Below are 20,672 nucleotides of genomic sequence, written 5' to 3' on the forward strand. Positions count from 1 at the left end.
TAAAAACACTGGTTTCTGGCTTCATCTAAGTTGCTGCTTCTGCCAATAGTCATGTTTCCAAGAATATAGTTTTATGCTTTCCATTTCAGGTTGAAATAGATTATTTTTCACATCCCCCCCCCCCACTGCCCCCAGAAGAGATTATTTATGCTTTGTTCCTGGCAGTTCTGAGAGCCTGTGTGTCATGGTACAGGCCCTCCCCTGATCACTGGATGGGTCTCTTCAGTGTCTTGCAGGCCATCAGAAAGACAGTGTGTGACTGGGAGACGGGACATGAGCCCTTCAATGACCCAGCGCTGCGGGGTGAGAAGGATCCCAAGAGTGGCTTTGACATCAAAGTGCCACGCCGTGCTGTGGGACCCTCCAGCACACAGGTCTCAGCCCTTCCACCTGCTACCTGGGCTGGAGTAGGGGGTGGGCGGGGTAGGCGAGACTAGAGTGGAATGACATCACCGCTGTCTATCTACTCAGACCAATCCCATTCTGCTGTGGCTTGTCTATTACACCACCACCACCAGCCACACGCCCCCTCTCCCCCCAAGTAAATCTGGGACTTGGGTTGAGACAGCTTTGTGATTCTCTAGTTGGTTCATCGACCTTCAGAAGTGAATTGGCTCCATTGCATTCCAGTCTCCCGGGTTTACCTCTTTACCTGGTGTTCCTTGGTGGTGGTTTTAAATGAATGTACAGTTGTCATTCTTACATTGCATCTACAAATGAGCACTCCTGCAGACGGAGCCATGGGAGACGGTGCCACTTTGCTTTCCTGTGTCATGGCCGGAAGCCACCTTTGCTATCTTCTCTCTCTTAATGTGTCCAAGCCTTCTTTAACGTGCTTCTCCCTGACTCTTAATACTTGATTTAATATACCCCTTACTTTTTTTTCTGGGACCTGGTATATTTTACTCCTCTCTCTATTGGAGGCTTTACAGTCTCTTCTGTCAGTCTTCGAGAAAGTTCACCGGTAAAGCACGTGGTTGGCTCGTGATGTCAGGAGGAAGACACTTGGCCCATGCTTTGGGGATGACCCCTCCAGGGGTGGCTCCTTCCCAACTCTGTCCCGTGAATCCGTTCCCCATGTCTCCCACCCAGGCATGTGTGTCATGTGACTAACGGCTTTCTCCCACCTCTCCCTCCCTGTCTGTCTGTCTGTCTGTGTCTAGCTCTACCTGGTGCGCACCATGGCGGAGTCCTTGAGCTCTGCCGAGCTGCTCAGGCAGCTCAAGTCTCTGGGCATGGAAAGGCTCTTGCATGTGGTAAACGCGTTTCTGAGGCAGTCCTACACCTACCCACCTCTTTTAACCTTTAGTGGTAAGACACCTTTGTTCTTCTGCTCAATGGTTATGACACGGAGGTGAACTGCTCCGCTACAAGTTGTTCTCCCTCCCAAGAAGCAGCAGCCTAGCCGCTTAGGCCCCGCCCACATCTCCCCGGGAAAACTCTGCCTGGTGCTCTGGTTTGTGAGGAGCAGTCAGGACATAGCGGAGCAGTCCTTCCCCTCGTGGTTTATCTGAGGTCGGCGTAACTAATGTACCATGTGTATTCTCTCCCCACCGATGTTTGCCTCGGATAACACAGCTGTACATGGTGAGAACTATGCTAGAGTCCCTCATTGCAGACAAAAGTGGTTCCAAGAAAACTTTGAGAAGTAGCCTTGAGGGGCCCACCATATTGGACATAGAAAAATTTCATCGAGAATCATTCTTCTACACTCACTTGATAAATTTCAGTGGTAAGAGACAGTGCTGAGCAGAGTCTTGGCTGGGCATGTTCTAACAACTGCTAACACCACCTAGGATGCTTCTGCCTGACCGTTCCTTACCCCAGTCCTTCCAGGCCACCCCTGTCCTAACCTCTGTGGTGGTGGCCAGATGTTCCGAGGTTCCCTCAGATGCCCTATCCTTGACCTCCGCCATGACCTCCATGGGACTTGGCCCACAGGACAAGGACCATGGGGCTGTGGCCAGCCTTGCAGCCTGAATATGAAGTCTTTCAATCCACAAGGGGTCCAGAACCTAGGCAAACAAACAAAACTCATCATCCAAGTATGGATAAGTGGTAGAAACAGCGCCCCCTGCAGGCAAGGATGTGGAAAGTGGCAGAGGGCCCTGAATCAAGCGAGTCCCCCGTTTGGGTGATACACAGCTCCCTCCACCTGGCACTGGTGGGTATTGTCTGCCTGTGGTCCTCTTTGAGCTATCTGAGTGCTTTGCTCAGAGTGAGAGCCCCCCCGTGCCTTGGCTGCAGTGCTGACGGTATCAGCTATTAGTTCCAAGGAAGGACAGAACCTTCTGTTGTGGTTTCAGGGTTGTTTTTTCTAATCTCTCTTTAGTTTTGCATTAGCCTAACTCCCTCACATCCTACGTGGACATTCAATACTGCATCCGAGACATGGGTGTTTTTCTCAGGGAAATCAAGTCCAAGTTGAGTATCCCTTGTCGGAAATGGTTGGGAAATGTTTCCTGTGATGAATATTTTTGTAACATTTACACATACAGCATGGGAGATCTTGGGGATGGGACCTGTGTACTTCATACACACAGCATGAAGGTAATTTTATAGGGTTGTGCACTGCCTAACAGCATCTTGATCTCAGCACCTTCCTAATTATGGTCCTGTAGGATTTCATCACTTACTAATACAAAGTGTAATTGTCTTCACTTGTGAGTACACACATTTCTAGTGTCTTCCCATTAAGCCACCTGAGACTATACAGTTTGTTTGTTTTTATTGTTTTGTTTTCTGCTGGCCCCAGAGCTTGAACTCTGGGCCTGGGCACTGTTCCTGAGCTTTGTGGCTCAAGTCTAGCATGTTTTACTACTTGAGCCACACCTCCACTTCCAGCTTTTTGGTAGTTAATGGGACGTAAGAGTCTCACAGACTTTGCTGCCCAGGCTGGCTGCTTTGAACTGTGATCCTCAGATCTCAGCCTCTTGAGCAGCTTAGGATACAGGTGTGAGCGATTGGTGCCTGGATTATGCAGTATTCTGTGGGTGCATGTATTTTGACTTAAGCCATCACATAAGACCAGGTTTGGAATGTTCAACTTATGCATAAATTAGAGCATAAAGACTTTCAGACTTAGCTCGAGTCTGTAATACTAGCTACTTGGGAGGCAAATATGGAGGAATCACAGTTTGAAGCCAGCTCAGACCTCTCCCCCAAAAATGTTTGAAAGACACCATCTTTTTTTTCTTTGGTTGGTCATGGGGCTTGAACTCAGTGCTTGGGCACTGTTCCTGAGCTTTGTCGCTCAAGACTAGTGCTCTACCACTTTGAGCCACAGTTCTACTTCTGGTTTTCAGTGGTTAATTGGAGATAAGATTCTTACAGACTTTTCTGACCGAGCTGGCTTTGAATAGCCATCCTCAGCTCTCAGCCTCCTGAGTAGCTAGGATGACAGGTATGAGCCATTAGCACCTAGCTAAGACTCTAGCTTTTAACTGTATCTTTTCAAAGGCACGGTGGCATTTTCCCCTGCCATCTCAGCAATTCATGAAGTGCCAACAAGAGGATTACAGTGCAATCCAGCCTGTACCTAAAGTGACCCTATCTCAAAATAAACTAACACAGAGCTGGTAGAGTGGCGCAGTGGTGGGTTAGAATACCTGCTTTAGTAAGCATAAGGCCCTGAGTTCAACCCTCAATACTAACCAAAAAAAAAAAAGTTTCAGATGACGGATACTCAATCTTTGTCTTGTTTTCACTTGTCCCTTTTCCCCTGATGCTGCTGAGGGAGGCTGAGTTGGTCCCTGCTGGTGGGTGGGCACTGGCTGCTCAGAATACACAGGGCCCGCCCACATGGCTGCACGTGTAGCCACACCCGTCCTGATCCTGTCTGTCCTGTGAGGCACAGGGTGACCCCTCCCCGCTCATGTCCACGCTGCATGGCTCACAGCTAATCATGGAGGAGCCAGTGCCCCGCACAGAGCTCCCCCTGTAGCCTCTTCTGTGCTGAATGATTTTGTCTGTGTGTGGAAAATGACATGATGTTATTTTGACTCTTTCAAGAAACATTGCACCAGTGCTGTGACCTTTCACAGCTGTGGTTCCGGGAATTCTTCCTGGAGCTCACCATGGGCAGAAGGATCCAGTTCCCTATCGAGATGTCCATGCCATGGATTCTGACTGACCATATCCTGGAGACCAAGGAGGCGTCCATGATGGAGTGAGTGACTGAGGGCATGTGAGACGTGAGCTTGGAGGAGGGCTGGGTCTATTTGCATTCCTTGATGATTTGAAAAATGGAAAGGAATCGTGTCTATATTTAGCTAAGAATTTTTGTATAGCTGGGTGCCAGTGGCTCACCCCTGTAATCCTAGCTACTCAGGAGGCTGAGATGTGAGGATCACAGTTTGAAGCCATCCAAGGAAGGAAAGTTCAGGAGACTCTTATCTCCAGCTAACTACCAAAAAGCTGGAAGTGGAGCTGTGGCTCAAGTGGTAGACCACTAGTCTTGAACACAAAAGTTCAGGGACCGTGCCCAGGCCCTGAGTTCAAGTCCCAGGACTGGCACACACACATATACCAAAGAGGCCATGTTCAGATACTGCTTGAAAGGGCCCTCACCGAGCGTCCGTTTCTTACCAAGTAATATGCAACTATTGGGTACTGATAAGCAGGAAAGTCAGTTAAAGCTTTCCCTAAAGCTTCCGAGATTGTATAATACAGGTAGCTAATTTCAGGATGTAGTAGTTCATGCCTATAATTCCAGCTACTCAGGAGGGAGATTAGGAGAATCACAGTTCAAGACCAGCAGGGCAAAAAGTTAGTGAGAACCTCCACCTCCACCAACAAGCCAGGCATGGTCATGCATGCTTGTACTCCCAATTTTCAGGCTGTATAAATAGGAAGATCAAAGTCTGAGCCCAGCCCCCTGCAAAAGCTCTATACTTTGCCCCCTCCCCAAATACCTACAGCAAGAATAAAAATGAAGAGTTGGGGGCATGGCTCAAGTGGTAGAGTACATGTCTAGCAAGCACAACGCTCTGAGCTCAAAATCTTAGCACACCCCTCAAAAAAAGAAAAGAAAAACAATTTCATTGTTTCGGGTGGAAATCAGCTCAGGCAGTAGAACTGGTTAAGTTCCTGCTTCACAAGTCTGAATTAGGGTGATGAAATGAGGCTGGGTCTTCATGAATGTTGCTGTCAGAAATACCCCACTCCTTCCCCTCCCCAGCCTGGCTTCTTAGGGGGCCCACCCAGGCCCACATGGAATTGGGAAAGGAAGCTTTGTTTTAGGTTTCAGAAGTCTGTGCCAGGAGCAGTAGGGTAATCTCTCAGAATAAAAACAGGAATATCACTGGGCTCAAGTGGCTCACACCTGTCATCCTAGCTACTCAGGAATCTGAGATTGGAGGATCATGGTCCAAAGCCAGCCTGGGCAGAAAAATCCCCATGAGATTCTTACCTCCAATTAACCACTCAAAAACTGGAAGTGGAGCTGTGGTACAAAGTAGTAGAGCACTGCCTTGAGCAAAAGAGCCAAGGGACAGTGCTCAGACCTTGAGTGCAAGCCCCACAACCCTCTACCCCACCCCACCCCCAAAATTAGGATTATCCTGTGAACAATTTGAGATAGGGCAGCAAGACACTTTTTTGCAAGTCAGTCCTGCAGGTCCTTTGCTGTGCCTAGACATTGGTTAGGACAGTGGCTGTTCATGTGGTCTGGAGTGGCCGTCAGTTCATTCTGCAGCAGTGGGATTCTGAGCAAGACCAGCGCTCACGTTAGAAGCCTTTGTTCACCTTGAAGCTACCTTTCTGCTTGGGCCTGCTTCCTCCTACAGTGTCTCCTGTGGCCTCTGGCCCGCTGCTTTTATCTCCACTCAAGTTGGGAGAGATGGGCCGGGCACCAGTAGCTCACACCTGTCATCCTAGCCATTTAGGAGGCTGATATTCAGAGCATCACAGCTCAAGGCCAACCTGGACTAGAAAATCTGCTAGACTCCATCTCCAGAGTAAACAGCAAAAAGCAGAGCTGGAGGTTTGGCTCATGTGTTATAGGTGTAGGCTAGTGAGGGCAAGGCTCTACTTTAAACCTTAGTATCTCCATATAAAAGGAAAGAGGAAGAGAAATTGTGGCTCAAGTGGTAGAGTGCCAGGCCTGAGTTCAAGCCACACACACACACACAAAACTGGGCTTGAGTTCAAGCCACACACACACACACACAAGTTCAAGCCACACACACACACAAGTTCAAGCCACACACACACACACACACACACACAACTGGGCTTCTGTGGCTAATACTTACAATCCCAGCTATTCAAGAGGCTGGGATCTGAGGCTGGGATCTGAGGATCACAGTTCAAGACCAGCCCAGACAGAAAAAATCTGTGAGAGTCTTATCTCCAAATAACCACCAAAAAGCCAAAAGTGGTGCTGTGGCTTACTTAAGTGGTAGAGCACCAGTTTTGAGTAGTAAAAGCTAAGAAATATTGCTTAGGCCCTGAGCTCAAGCCCCAACACCTGCACCCCCCCCAAAAAAAAAAAAACAAAAAAAGAGAAAGAAAATGGAAAGAGAAAAAAAACATGAATGTGAGAGAGCTGAGCTTTCAACCCAGGCTCAACACTGGCCATATTTGTGGTCATTTGTTGGGTCAAAAACATTCACCATTCATCCATCTTACAAAAGTCAGTTCATTCATAAAATAATTCTGTTTTGATTTACTTTTTTTTTTTTTTGGTCTGTTGTGGGGCCTGAACTCTGGGCCTGGGCACTGTCTCTCATCTCTTCAATTCAAAGCTAGCACTCTACCACTTGAGCCACAGCGCCACTTATGGCTTTTTCTGTTTATGTGGTACTGAGGAATTGAACCCAGGGCCTCATGCATGCAAGACAAGCACTCTACCACTGAGCCACCTTCCCAGTCCCCTTGATTTACTTTTTTAAATTGGCACATAACAATTGTATTTATGGAGCACCTATGTTACATTGACACACATATGTTATGGAGTGATCAAGTTGGGGTAATTAGTATATGCATTATTACAGATAGTTATTTCTTGGTAGTGAAACACTAAAAAGATTTTTTTTTCCTCGTGCTGCTAATGGGGCAGAGCTGAACTTCGTGCTCTTACTACACCTCCATTTCCAGCTTTTTGCTGATTAATTGGAGATAAGAGTCTCATGGACTTTCCTGCCTTGACTAGCTTCACCACAATTCACAGATCTCAACCTTCTGAGTAGCTAGGATTACAGGCGTGAGCCACTGCCACCTGGCCCTCTAAGCTAGTTTGTACTATCCATTACATTGTTTTAAATTATGTACTATGTTAATAATCCACATACTATGCCATGGATCCTCAAAACTTAATTTTGTTGCCCAAAAACTCAGTACTTGTGATAAAAGACGTTTGGTGGGTGGCTCATGCCTGTTATCCTAGCTACTCAGGAGGCTGAGATACAAGGATCATGGTTCAAATCCAGCCAAGGCAGGAAAGTGTGAGATTGTTATCTCCAATTAACCAGCAAAAAGCCAGAAGTAGACCTGTGGCTCAAATGGTAGAACAGTTAACCATGAGCACAAAAGCTCAGAGAAAGGGTCCAGGCCCTGAGTTGAAGCCCGAGGACAAAACAAAACAACCTTGCGAGCGTAATAAATGAGATGGGTATGGCCTTTCTGAACTTGTTCCTCCTGTGGGATTGACACCCAGCTAACCCCAGGTTAACTGAACCCAACTTCCCAGGTGTGTGGCCGCTCCTGGAAGGCTCGGCTGCCTGTAGCACTACAGGAATAGATTTGTTAAACCAAGTGAGAAATTGCCTTGCTCAGGTGAGAGCTGCATTTCTCTGAGAGCAGGGACTCTGAGGTCTCTAATGCGGTGGTGTTGGAGGCGGGGAAGTGACGGCTGCCTCCTCCCGCAGGTACGTCCTCTACTCGCTGGACCTGTACAACGACAGCGCCCACTACGCCCTCACCAGGTTCAACAAACAGTTTCTCTACGACGAAATCGAGGCTGAGGTGAGGGTCCGTTCATGGAATCTCCTGTTTAGTGTCCTGTCTCTGACTACTGATGAATTTGAACTTGCTTTAAAATTCAAAGCAGAGGGCTAGAGCCATGGCCTAAGTGGTAGGTAGAAAGCCTGCTTAGCAAGCACCAGGCCTTAAAGAATCAGGTGGGCTGGGCACTGGTGACTCACACCTATAATCCTAGCTACTCAGGAAGCTGAGATCTGAGGATTGTGATTCAAAGCCAGCCCATGCTGGAAAGTCTGAGAGACTCTTATCTCCAGTTAACCATTTAAAAGACGGAAATGGAGCTGTAGCCCCAGCGGTAGAAAGCTAGCCTTGAGCAAAAACTCAGGAACAATGCCCAGGCCCTGAATTCAGTCTCCACAATCAGCACACACACACAAACAAAAGATATAAGAACTCTTCCTCCACAAACCGATCCTTGCTTCTGGGCATCCTGTCTTCTCATAAAAACCACCTAGCAGTGTGTACACAGTTCAGGGAACATGTATTGCATTCCCAAGTCAATACAGGTAGAGCAAAGGACTCCAGCTGCTCAACCTGTGGATCTTAGCTTCCCCCGCCTCTCATTACCCATCTCCTCAATGCCTTATTATGGTTCCAGTGGTTGTGGTAGTGCTAGCCCTAAGTACAAGTAAGGTTACCAATTATAGGGATTTGATTTTTTTACTGGATACTCTCATGCACTGTGTGTAAGGTCCGCTCCTGGATGGCGAGCAGACTCCACCCTCCTCACAGCAAAGTCTCCACCCAGTACCTGCGTTACCTAGGCAACTGGCACACCTGGAAGAGGTCACATCTGCATCCGCTGAGGTCACATCTGAATTTGATGTGGCCACACCTTTCTCCGCCCATACTCTAGATAAGGCCTAGCCCAGGCCCAGATGCTCTCTTTTCCAGCTCTTTCTTTCCCAGCTGTCTCCCAGCTCTCTTTCAGCTCTTTCCCAGCTCTTCCCCAGCTCTTTTCCCAGGTCTTTCCCAGGCCTTTCCCAGCTGCGTGGAGTGCCAACAGGGCCTGGTGCCAGCTGGAATGATGAATAAACCTACCCTTACCTGAATACCACGTGCGTGGTGTGGTTCTTATTCAGTCACCTCTTTTTTAAAAACCTAACACTATGCATCCATCCCTGTTCCAGAGGAAACTCCTGATAGCCGGGCACTGGTGGCTCACACCTGTAATCCCAGCTACTCAGGAGGCTGAGATCTGAGGATCACAGTTCAAAGCTAGCCCAGGCAGGAAAGTGTGAGATTCCTTATCTTCAATTAACCTCTAGAAAACCGGAAGTGGTGCGGTAGCTCAAGCAGTAGAGTGCTAGCCTTGAGCAAAAAAGCTCAGGGACAAGCACCCAGGTCCTGAGTTCAAGCCCCACCACTGACAAAAAAAAGAAAGAAAATGTCTCCTGAGAAGCATAGGCAGGAGCTAGCCGGATGTGGGATCCCTGGCAGTGCATCCCTGCCCACCACCAGGAGCACACGGTAAAAAAATACTTTTTCATGTTTATTTTTGTGTTTTAAGATAACACAAATGATGATTTGGTCAGTGAAAATGGTTCTAGCATGATTTTCAATGGTGGCATGTGGTGGTGACCCTTGGCCAGACCACACAATTTAATGTGCTGTTTTGGATCATAAGAGTATTTATCATAAGAGCCTCAACTTATCACCTTAACAAAAGACTGAAGAAGAAAGAAAAAGTAGCATTCATGCCTATATTCCCCAGCTACATGAGCATAGAAATGAGAGACCAGCCTGGGAAAGAAGTTAGCAAGACCAATCTCAGCCAATAAGCTGGGTATGGTGGTGCATAGGAAAGTGTAAATGATCATGATCCAGGATGGGTTTGGGTCGGGGGAAACCAAAATACCCTGAAAAACCCTGTCTCCAAAGCAAGTAAAATATGAAGGTCTGGGGCATGGCTCAAATCCTAGGAGCACTCACAGAAAGAAAGAAAAATTATTATTGCATTTTTAAGTGGTGTTATTTAATCGTGGCTTCAGGATTTGAAATCTAATGACTACTTTGCTTATCATCAGGTGAACCTGTGTTTTGACCAATTTGTCTATAAACTGGCGGACCAGATATTTGCCTATTATAAAGTGATGGCAGGAAGGTGAGTATGCGATTGGTGATTCTCATGCACTGTCGTGGATAATGGGTCTGATCTTTCCATTCAACACCACTGTGTGCAACGTGTCCTGTCTTCCTTCTGAACCAGTTTGCTTCTTGATAAACGGTTACGGTCCGAATGCAAGAATCAGGGAGCCACAATCCACCTGCCGCCATCTAACCGCTATGAGACGCTGCTCAAGCAGAGACACGTGCAGGTGAGTCGGGCTAGATAGAGCACCGCACAGGTGGTTTGTAGCTTGCTGGGTGGGGTTTTTTTTCTTTACATATAATTTGTTGTTGTATAAGCGTACGTTGTATAAGCAGGGCATGGTAGTAAAGCGTATACACTTACACTAAGTATATGCTTATACTACCATGCCCTGCTTAAAATGTTTAAACACATTGCTGAGTGTCAATAGCACATACCTGCAATCCTAGCTACTAAGGAGCCTTATAGCTGAAGATTTTGGTTTGAAGCCAACTCAGGCAGGAAAGTCCATGAAACTCTTACCTCAGTTGACCACCAAACAGCCAAAAGTTGGTTTTGACAAGTATAAATAAAATTTCATCTGAAATTTTAAAAAATCTAAATTTCTTTTCTTTTTGCTTATATGGTGCTGAGGATTCAAACCCAGGGCCTCATGCATGCAAGGCAAGCGCTCTACCACTGAGCCACCTTCCCAGCCCTAAAAATCTAAATTTCAACTGCAATTCTTCTACAAATTCTTTTGAACTACGTTATTTTTTTGCTATTGCTTGCCTGTTCTTCATGATTCATAAGGTTTTCCCCCTACTGACCTTCCCTTTCCTCTCCCTCCCTCCAGCTCCTGGGCAGGTCAATAGACCTCAATCGTCTGATTACACAGCGAGTCTCAGCAGCCATGTATAAGTCTCTAGAGCTGGCAATTGGACGATTTGAAAGTGAAGATTTGACATCAATTGTTGTAAGTATTGATTGTCTTTGCCTCTCGATTGATAAATGGAACTAATTGATCTAGTTCTTGGATAAATAATGAAAGATTGGTTCTAATTCAACTTTGCATGGCCAGGGCCTGGCCAGCATGCATATATTTATATATATATATATATATATATTATATATATTTTATGATAGCAATGAACTATTACATAAAACCATTTTAGGCTGGAAATGTGGCTTGGAGGTAGAGTGTTTGCTTAGCAAGCATGAAGCCCAGGGTTCAATTCCTCAGTATCACATAAACAGAAAAAAGCCACGAGTGGTGCTCTGGCTCAAGTGGTAGAGTGCTGGCCTTGAACAAAAGCAGCTCAGGGACAGTGCCCAGGCCCTGAGTTCAAACCTCAAGATTGGCGAAAGGTAAATAAAGACTAAGAAGATAGTCATCATGATTATTTTTTACCCATTCCCTCCAGTCACTTTTTGTCCTTTAAGAGTCATGTTGAAAGACTATAGAATAAATTTGAACAAGAACTTGGTGTTCTCAGCAAACTTAGATTAAAAACTAAAACAAGCTGGACATCGGTGACTCACACCTGTAATCCTAGCTACTCACTTGGGAAGCTGAAATCTGAGGATCACAATTCAAAGCTAACCCCCAGGCAGGAAAGTCTATGAGACTCTTATCTCCAAGTCACCACCAAGAAAGCCAGAAATGGAGCTGTGGCTCAAGTGGTAGAGCAGTACTTTGAGAAAAACAAACAAACTTGTCAGTTGTTTATTTTTGGAATTTTTGGTTTCATGTTTTTGGGTTGTGACTGACTAACAAACTGTGGAGAGTGAAATCAGAGACTAAGCTAGGATTACTCCAAATGTGACAGTTGACAAAGGTCACTTGTGAGCATATTTAAATGTTTCCTACCCAATCTCCCCCTCCCACACACACACTTTTTTTTTTCAGTGCTAGGAATTGAACCCAGGGCCTCATGAATACTAGACAAGCACTTCTACCACTGAACCAATGCTTTTGAATAACTCCAGCCAAAGTCCTGAAATCTGGCTACATATGGCATCCAGCCTGATTGGTTAGCAGAGGATGGGGGTAGGGCCCAGGGTTTCACTGTTGCATTCGAGCTGGTCATCAATGGGATTGACTGTGCACTGTGGGTAGCTGGAAGGCAGGGATGGGTAGCAGGGACAGGGAGGTGGCCACATTGGAAGAAGGGCAATGACCCAGTGGGATGGCTGCAGAAAGGAGAGCTTCTAAAAAAAAAAAAAAGCTTTCTGAGATGCCTCTTATGTGTCATACCAGCTGGTCTGGGAATTGAGATCCTCCCTCCCTAGTCTTCCGGAGTAGCTGGAATTGGTCTTGTACCCTGCACCTAGCTCCAGTGAGGGGGCGTTAATGCTCTTAAGACATTAGTTTCATTTCCAGTTTTGGCTAAAATTATCTTAAAAGGAATACCACAGAGTTATAATATATCAAGAGCTTGAAATAAGGGTTCGGAACTCTGAACTGAAAATAGTTCTATTCCCTGCCTCTGCCCACCTGTTTCATAAATTGCACCTAAATTCTTGAAAGTCTTTGATTAGTGTAGAGTAGTTCCCGATGTGTCCGCCAGAGGGCGCCAGTATTTTACTCAGGATAGTATAGCGTTTCCAAGGTCCACTAATTGTATTGGTCTTGTGTTTTTGCTTGATTGCTTGGTAAATACAACGTGAAGCTGTTTTTTGTCTTTCTAAATAACTTATACAAAAAAGCCTTAAATGGATTTTATACATGGGGGGAAAAAGGGAGAGCTTCAAAGGCTATGGGAGGGTGTGTTTCAAAGCAGGTTTCCATCACTTACCAAAGCCCTACTGCCTATATTCTTGTCCTAAACGCTGATGCAACTTCTCATCTGTCCCAGGCACCACATAGTCTGGGAGGGAATTTCTGGCTGCAGCATTAATGCCCCCTCCCTGCTTAACCCAATTCTCATCCCCATCTCCTGGGGCCATGTAGGAGCTGGACGGCCTCTTGGAAATCAATCGCATGACCCATAAGCTGCTGAGCAGGTACCTGACCCTGGATAGCTTTGACGCCATGTTCCGAGAGGCCAACCACAACGTCTCAGCCCCCTATGGGAGAATCACCCTCCATGTCTTCTGGGAACTCAACTACGACTTCCTGCCCAACTATTGCTACAATGGCTCCACTAACCGGTAGGTGTGCTGAGAGCTTTAGCAGGGTGAGAAAGTTCCTTGACACGCCACAACCCCAGGAGGGCATCTGTGGAGATTGATAGGGAACAGTTTCCCTACTGGCTTCCCCCTTCACTGTCCAGGACACTTGGTCCTTCATTGTTTGTTTATTTTTATTTATTTACTTTTATTGGTTGTGGTGCTTGAATTCAGAGCCTGGGCTCTGTCCCTGAGCTCTCTTGCTCAAGGCTAGCACTTTACCACTTTAAGCCACAGCTCCACTTCACCAGTTTTTTGGTGGCTTATTGGAGATAAGAGTCCCACAGACTTTCCTGCCTGGGCTGCCTTTGAACCATGAGCCTCAGATCTCAACCTCCTAAGTATTAGGATTACAGGCGTGAGCCATTAATGCCTGTCCGTTTGTTTAATTCATAACTGTAGCCCTGGACCAACCCTTGGGCAGGTGATGGAAATGGAGGGGCTGTTTCAGGGAAGTGGTCGTTGTTTCTAGGATGCTGGTTTGTATCTTTAGATAGAGTCTCACAGTATGCTGGAAACAGCTACAAGTCTACCTACTCAGACTGCTGTTGAGATGTGGTAGATGTCAGGGGTACACAAGCATGAAAGAGAACCCCAACTCTCCTACCCACCCTCCCCCCATACTCCAGCCAAGTCTATTGGCCCAGCACCACAGTGGAGTGCACACCTCACCCCAGGAAAGTGGCTTCATTATCAGACAGTTAAAGCAAACCTCTGTGAGTGAGGCTAGGTACAGTAAAACTGTCCACTGGGCTATTGGGTGAACCGCATCCTTCCATATCCAAGATGGCAGAGACATAGCTCAATGTAGCAGCATCAACAAAGGGAGTTTGATGGTATTTCTTGTAAGTCCATTGGAGGCAGGTACAGTGCCAAGCAGGGTTCAGGGTTAGACCAGGAGCCGTATATTACAGGCTGAGATGCGGGATACCTAGGAATGACCCTCGCTTCTTCATTCCAGCCATGGCACTGCCAGCACTGGGCCCAAATGAAGGTGTCCATAGACTCATGCTTCCTTTGATCCCTTGGGCAGAGTCTACTTTTCTCTAGCTGCTGGTCATCAAGTCCCGGCATTCCTTGGCTGGTAGCTCATCATTCTGATGTTAGTCTGTCATCGCATGCTGTCCTTCCTGTGCGTTCCTCAGTGTCTCCTACTCTCTGCTTTTAAGAACATCAGTCATATTAAGGGCCTGCACTCTTCTGGCATGATCTGGGTTGATGGATTACAGTGCTGGGGATTGGACTCCAGCACCTCATGCTTGCCAGGGAAATGGGCTCCCCTGAACCTGTTAACTACCTCTGTAATGACACCGTGCACTCAGTGAGACACTGGGGGAAAAGGATCTCATTGTGCCTCTTGGGGGAGGACACACCATCAATAGCGTGTGTGTGTGTGTGTATGGTGACTGAGTGTTGTCTGAGGTAGCTTGGGAGTATTCTAGCTTGCCTGGGCTGGTGCCTCTGTTCTCTAGCAGGTCCTCATCGTTCTGTAAGCCCCACCCTACATTCTGCACCACACATGTTCCAGAACCATCTTGTCCATTTCCTACTTGAAAGTTAAAAAGCTCCTTTCAGTAGAGAATCCTAAGCCGGGCGCTGGTGGCTCACGCCTGTAATCCTAGCTACTTAGGAGGCTGAGATCTGAGGATCGCAGTTCAAAGCCAGCCCGGGCAGGAAAGACCGTGAGACTCCTATCTCCAATAAACCACCAGAAAACCGGAAGTGGCGCTGTAGCTCAAGTGGTAGAGCGCTCGCCTTGAGCTGAAGAGCTGAGGGACAGCGCCCAGGCCCAGAGTTCAAGCCCCACAACCGACCAAAAAAAAAAAAAAAAAAAAGAGAATCCTACTTAATAAAATGGTGAGTCGGATAGTTACCATGCTCACCTTTTCTCCTTAGCCCCTAATGATCTGAGCAGGTGGGAAGTCAGCACCACCTTGCCAGCATGTCTGGGTCTAGAAGCACAGTAAAGCCAGGTGTGAATTCATTACCAGCTAACAAAGGATGGTGTTAGGCGTAAGACAGTTCTGATACCAGTGTGCCAAAAACTAAAGTTAGAGAATGGATGAAGGACACCAAGTGTTTTTATTTACTCTGGTTCCTATGTTTTGAATACAGTTACTGCATTTTAGAGAATTTTTATATAATCTGTGTTGGGTTTTTTTTTAAACTAGAATTTCCCTGTTTGGCAACTATGTCAGATAATTAGGAGGAATACTTCATAGATGGGTAGCAGAATAGCTCTGAGGTTGGAAAAGTACTATAAATGCTTTAAAAAAAAACTTTTTCTTTTTCTAGGGGTTGGGAAGGTGGCTCAGTGGTAGATGCTTGCCTTGCATGCATGAGGCCCTGGGTTCAATTCCTTAGTACCACATAAGCAGAAAAAAGTGGTGTTGTGGCTCAAGTGGTAGAGCACTCACCTTGAGCTGAATAGCTAAGGGACAGCGCCCAGGCTGTGTACATTTAAGTATCTAGTGCTTCTTGCCAGGGTGACCCCTTCCATCATGGCCAATCCTGTGTGTTTCCTCTCCCCAGATTCATTTTACATTTCCCACTTCCTTTATTACATATTGGGAAAGTACTATTAATTTTTTTTCCCCTCTTAATCTTCCTTGTTTAGGTTTGTTCGGACAGTATTACCATTTTCTCAGGAATTTCAAAGAGATAAACAACCCAATGCACAACCCCAATATTTGCATGGCTCCAAGGTAAGTTTTTTGTTGTTGTTGTTGTTATGTTAATGATTTTTTTTGGGGGTCCAGTCGTGGGGCCTGAACTCTAGGCCTAGGTGCTGTCCCTTAGCTCTTCAGCTCAAGGCTAGCGCTCTACCACTTGAGCCACAGCGCCACTTCCGGGTTTTTTTCTTTTTTGCTTATGTGGTGCTGAGGAACCCAGGGCCTTGAGCATGCAAGGCAAGCGCTCCACCACTGAGCCACCTTCCCAGCCCATGTTAATGACTTTTTTAAACTCCTAAGGAAGCATATTTTGAAATGGATTTTTTCCCCCCATGTTGCCAAGACTAGTCTGTAACTCCGAATCTGGGACTACAGGTGTATGTTTCTATGCAGAGTTGGAGGTTTCATTTATGGTTATAATAATTTTAAATAGAAGTTATCCAGGCATATAGCATGAGCCTATAGGGCCAGCCACTGCAGAGTTTAAAAGAGGATTGCGTGAACTCTGGCAACACAGTGAGATTCCATTTCAAAGAAAGAAAAGAATGCCGGGCACTTGTTGATGATGTGTGGTGTGTGTATGTAATAAAATGTTATATGTAACTTATAAATGAATATGCATATGCATTATATGTATATGTCATGTATATGTATGTTTATATATGTATATATACACACACACATATATACGTATGTGTGTGTGTGTATATAGTGTGTATGTGTGTGCACGCGCGCACGCGCCAGTACTCAGGGCCTAGGTGTTGTCCCTTAGCTTTTTCTGCTCAAAACTGATGCTTTATCACTTGAGCCACACCTCTACTTCCAGCTTTTTGCTGGTTACTTGGAGATGATTACCTATGGTCTCAAAGACTTCCTACCCCAATCTTTGATCCTCCAATCTCAGCCTTCTGATTAGCTTGGATTTCAGGTGTGAGCTACCAGCATCCCACTAAATAGGTCTCCCTGCAGATTTTTGCCTAGGTGTGTGCTTCAGAACCATGTTGAAAACTCTGTCCTCTGTTCCTCAGGCTTTAAACCTGGCCTATTCCAGCATTTATGGCAGCTATCGGAACTTCGTCGGGCCTCCTCACTTCCAAGTTATCTGCCGGCTTCTTGGCTACCAGGGCATTGCGGTGGTCATGGAGGAACTGCTGAAGGTTGTCAAGAGCCTGGTGAGTTTCCACAGGGGAGCGCCCTTCACGTGGCATGCGCTGGGGACTAGCCAGGGGAGTCTTCTTCTCCCTTTGTCTTAACCATTAAGTCTCTTAAGAAATGAATGATTCAGTGTAGACTCAAAATACTTCTGATACTATATCTCCCCCATTTTCCTAATTCAGAAGAATGGTTGGAGCACTCAAGCCCTAAGTTCAAGCCCAGTACTAGCACATGCATGCGTGTGCATGTGCATGTGCGTGCGTGTGCACACCACACACACACACGTGCATGCAGACACACAAAAGAGAAAAAGAAAGATGACCAGGTGCCATTGGCTTATGCCTGTCATCCGAGCTACTCAGGAAGCTAAGATCTTAGGATCGTGGTTCAAGGCCAGCCAGGGAAGGAAAGTCTGTAAGACTCTTTCTTCCAGCTAACCTTCTAAAAGCAAGAGGTAGGGGATTGTGAGGGGAATGCCAGGGGCTCATGCCTGTAATCTTAGCTACTATCAAGGCTAATATCTGAGGATCACAGTTTTAAGCCAGCCTAGGCAGATAACACATAAGAGTCTTCTCTCTAGTTAACCAGCAAATAGCTGGGCCTGGAAGCATACCTCAGGTGGTAGAACTATGAGCCAAGAAAAGCTGCAGGAGAATTGGTTCAAGCCTCTGAGCTCAACCCTCCCAATACCAGCACACGCAAAGAGAGAGGCAAGAAAGAGAAAGACAATGGTTCCACGGAGTGTGTACTCCCAGCTGCTCAGGAAGCTGAGACAGGAGCATTACTTGAACCCAGGACTTTGGGATACCTTGTCTATTTAAAAAAGAAAGGAAAAAGAGAGGAAGGAAGGCAAGGAAAAATGAAGAGAATCCACTTTATTTGAATTGATTTTACAGGAGTATTTAATGTCCAAAATATTGTCTTCCTTCTAAGAGAATGTTGCGCTTATCCTGGTACTGGGCTCATACCTGTAATCCTGGCTACTCAGGAGACTTAGTTCTGAGGATTGAGATTCGAAGCCAGCCTAGGCAGAAAAGTCCATGAAATTCTTCAATTAATTACCAAAAAAACCAGAAGTGGAGCTATAGCTAAGTGGTAGAACGCTAGCTCAGACGGTGAATTTAATCCCCAGTACTAGCAAGCCCTCCCTAGCCTTCCTACCCCTCTCCCCTCAAAGAAAAGAGAATGTTTCCCTTTAAATTTCTAAGTAGTCTTTCACTAGGCTTTCAAGTAGACCAGTCTTTCAGTCATAGTAGTACTTGCCAGTAATGCCAACTGTGCAAGAGGCATAAGTTAGTAATATTGCAGTCTAGGTTAGCCAAGGCAAAAGTGATCTTTCTTAAAAGCTAACCTAAAGCTGGGTGCTGGTGGCTCACACTTGTAATCCAAGCTACTCAGGATGCTGAGATCTGAGCATCACCATTCAAAGCCAGCCCAGGCAGAAAAGTCCCCATGAGACTCTTATTTCCAGTTAACCATTCAAAAACTGGAAGTGAAGCTGTGGCTCAAAGTGGTAGAGCACTAGCCTTGAGCAAAAAGAGTTCAGGCCCCAAGTTCAAGCCCCACAACTGGAAACACACATGCACACAAACACACACACAGCCTAAAACAAACAGAACGCATGCCTAGCAAATGTCAGACCCTGAGTTCAAACTTGAGTGCAATCAAAAAGAAAAGACGGGCTGGGAAGGTGGCTCAGTGGTAGAGTGCTTGCCTTGCATGCATGAGGCCCTGGGTTCGATTCCTCAGTACCACATAAACAGAAAAAGCTGGAAGTGGCACTGTAGCTCAAGTGGTAGAGGGCTAGCCTTGAGCTAAAGAGCTGAGGGACAGCGTCCAAGCCCAGAGTTCAGGCCTCATGACCACCACCAACCACACAAAAAAACAAACAAGGGCCACAAACCAAGGGCCACCACAGTTGCCCTGGACTTGAAGAAAATGGGAAACAAAGCAGAGGTAGGAGGCCAGGATAGAAAGATGCCAGAACACACACTGGCCCTAACCTTTCAGAGGAGTGGTGGGAGGCTGGTGGCTGACGCTTGTGTCTCTTGCAGCTGCAAGGCACAATCCTGCAGTACGTGAAGACTCTGATGGAGGTGATGCCTAAGATCTGCCGCCTGCCTCGGCATGAGTATGGCTCTCCCGGTGAGCAGGGTCCTGGGGGTCCCTTTGGAGTCCTGACCTTAGACCACAGGAAAAGCAAATCAAACTGGAGAGCTTTTAGAACTAGATTTGCCTTCTCTGGCTGAGAGGCGGTAGGAGGCCCACCTCAGTGCTTGCTTGTTTAGAGTAGAACAAACCAATGCCCCTTGCAACTGGGAAGCAGGGAAGTGAGCAGGAAGGTATGTTGGGTTCACTAAAGGTGAGGACGCGGAGCGATTCCACCTCAACCAGCGACATAACAGGTTTTTTTTAATTCTGCATCCTCCACATTCCCTGTAAAGGCTCACCCCTGTAATCCTGAGATCTGAGGATTGCAGCCTGTCTGGGCAGAAAGAGAGACTCATTTCCAAATAGCTAGCAAAAAAAGCCAGATATGGAGGTGTGGCTCAAGTGGTGGAGTACCAGCCTTGTGTGATAAAGCTAAGAGACTGACCCAGGCTGTGGGTCAAAGCCCCAGTACCAGCACACATGCACAAATACATACTACATACATGCATACATACACACATGCAAAAACATCATTGGTTCCTATAGTGCCACAACTGTCTGCCTGTAGAGCCGCTTTCCTTAACTCCTTACCTCAGCCTCACTAGCTGCTTCCTATGCTGCCTTCCACTTACCAACAAAGCCCTCCCTGCATGACCATCACCTGCCCCATGCCCATTCTGATTACACATGCTATTCAGACTCCTATGTAGTGATTGCCTGGGGGCAGCCCAGATGCACTCTGGCTTTCCAGTGCTGCATGTAAGGCTATCCTGGGTTTGGGTACCATGGGTAGGAAGGGAGAGGAAAGACAGGCAGAGTGCAGACCCAGGTTGTAACCACTCTGGCCCATACTCCTCTTTGATGGTAATTTTTCATTCCCCCCCCTCCCAACTCGGCCATGTGGGCCTTCCCTAAGAGATGCGCCCTTTGAATACTTGGCAATAGTGGACTTTGTTCATTCTCGTCTGCTGCACGTCTTCCTATTGGCTATAAGAACTGTGGTTTCCCCTTTCCTCCACCACACCCCATCTTCCCAGAATGGCCATCTCTTTCACGTTTTTATTTTTTCCTGGCTCCCTTTTATTACTTGTTATGGATGGTATTTCAGGTGGTCTGGGTGGGAAAGCAACCTGCTGATGTGGTCGGTGGTACCTTTTTCTTTTAGATGTGGAGGCCAAGAGAGGGTTAATTTAACCATTCCTAAATGCCAAGTGTGTCAGCAGTCCACAGGGGCTGTGGACTGTGCCCCTCTGTAGACTGTTGAGACTGAGATTCGATTGGCACACTTGGTTTGTGTCCAAATCCCTGCTCATCACCAATGCTCTAGCTTATGGTGTGTGGGGCAGTCCCCAATTTCTCCATCTCCCCAAGTAGATGGTGTTAGAAGACCTTAATTATTTTTTCTCTTCTGTGTGGACTACAAATAAAACTTGGGATGTTTTCCTGTTTGGGGGGAAATCACTAGGTAA

General features: G+C 46.6%; 1 protein-coding gene across 2 annotated transcripts in view; it reads left to right on the forward strand.

Moving 5' to 3' along the window:
* Nucleotides 1-20,672, forward strand: part of Cyfip1 (cytoplasmic FMR1 interacting protein 1) — a 66,453-nt gene that overhangs the window by 34,930 nt on the left and 10,851 nt on the right. Inside the window, exons 15-25 of one of the 2 annotated variants that reach the window (XM_013012034.1) lie at nucleotides 227-374; nucleotides 1,579-1,732; nucleotides 4,012-4,168; nucleotides 7,869-7,965; nucleotides 10,011-10,087; nucleotides 10,193-10,301; nucleotides 10,911-11,030; nucleotides 13,008-13,207; nucleotides 15,843-15,930; nucleotides 16,926-17,069; nucleotides 19,107-19,197. In XM_013012034.1, coding sequence (XP_012867488.1) covers nucleotides 227-374; nucleotides 1,579-1,732; nucleotides 4,012-4,168; nucleotides 7,869-7,965; nucleotides 10,011-10,087; nucleotides 10,193-10,301; nucleotides 10,911-11,030; nucleotides 13,008-13,207; nucleotides 15,843-15,930; nucleotides 16,926-17,069; nucleotides 19,107-19,197 — 1,385 coding nt within the window. Of the gene's footprint in view, nucleotides 1-226; nucleotides 375-1,163; nucleotides 1,312-1,578; nucleotides 1,733-4,011; nucleotides 4,169-7,868; nucleotides 7,966-10,010; nucleotides 10,088-10,192; nucleotides 10,302-10,910; nucleotides 11,031-13,007; nucleotides 13,208-15,842; nucleotides 15,931-16,925; nucleotides 17,070-19,106; nucleotides 19,198-20,672 lie in introns of both variants that reach the window. The other variant, XM_013012035.1, reaches the window with a different exon arrangement.

Source organism: Dipodomys ordii, unplaced genomic scaffold, assembly GCF_000151885.1.
Source record: "Dipodomys ordii isolate 6190 unplaced genomic scaffold, Dord_2.0 Scaffold15, whole genome shotgun sequence".
NCBI classification, from domain to species: domain Eukaryota; kingdom Metazoa; phylum Chordata; class Mammalia; order Rodentia; family Heteromyidae; genus Dipodomys; species Dipodomys ordii.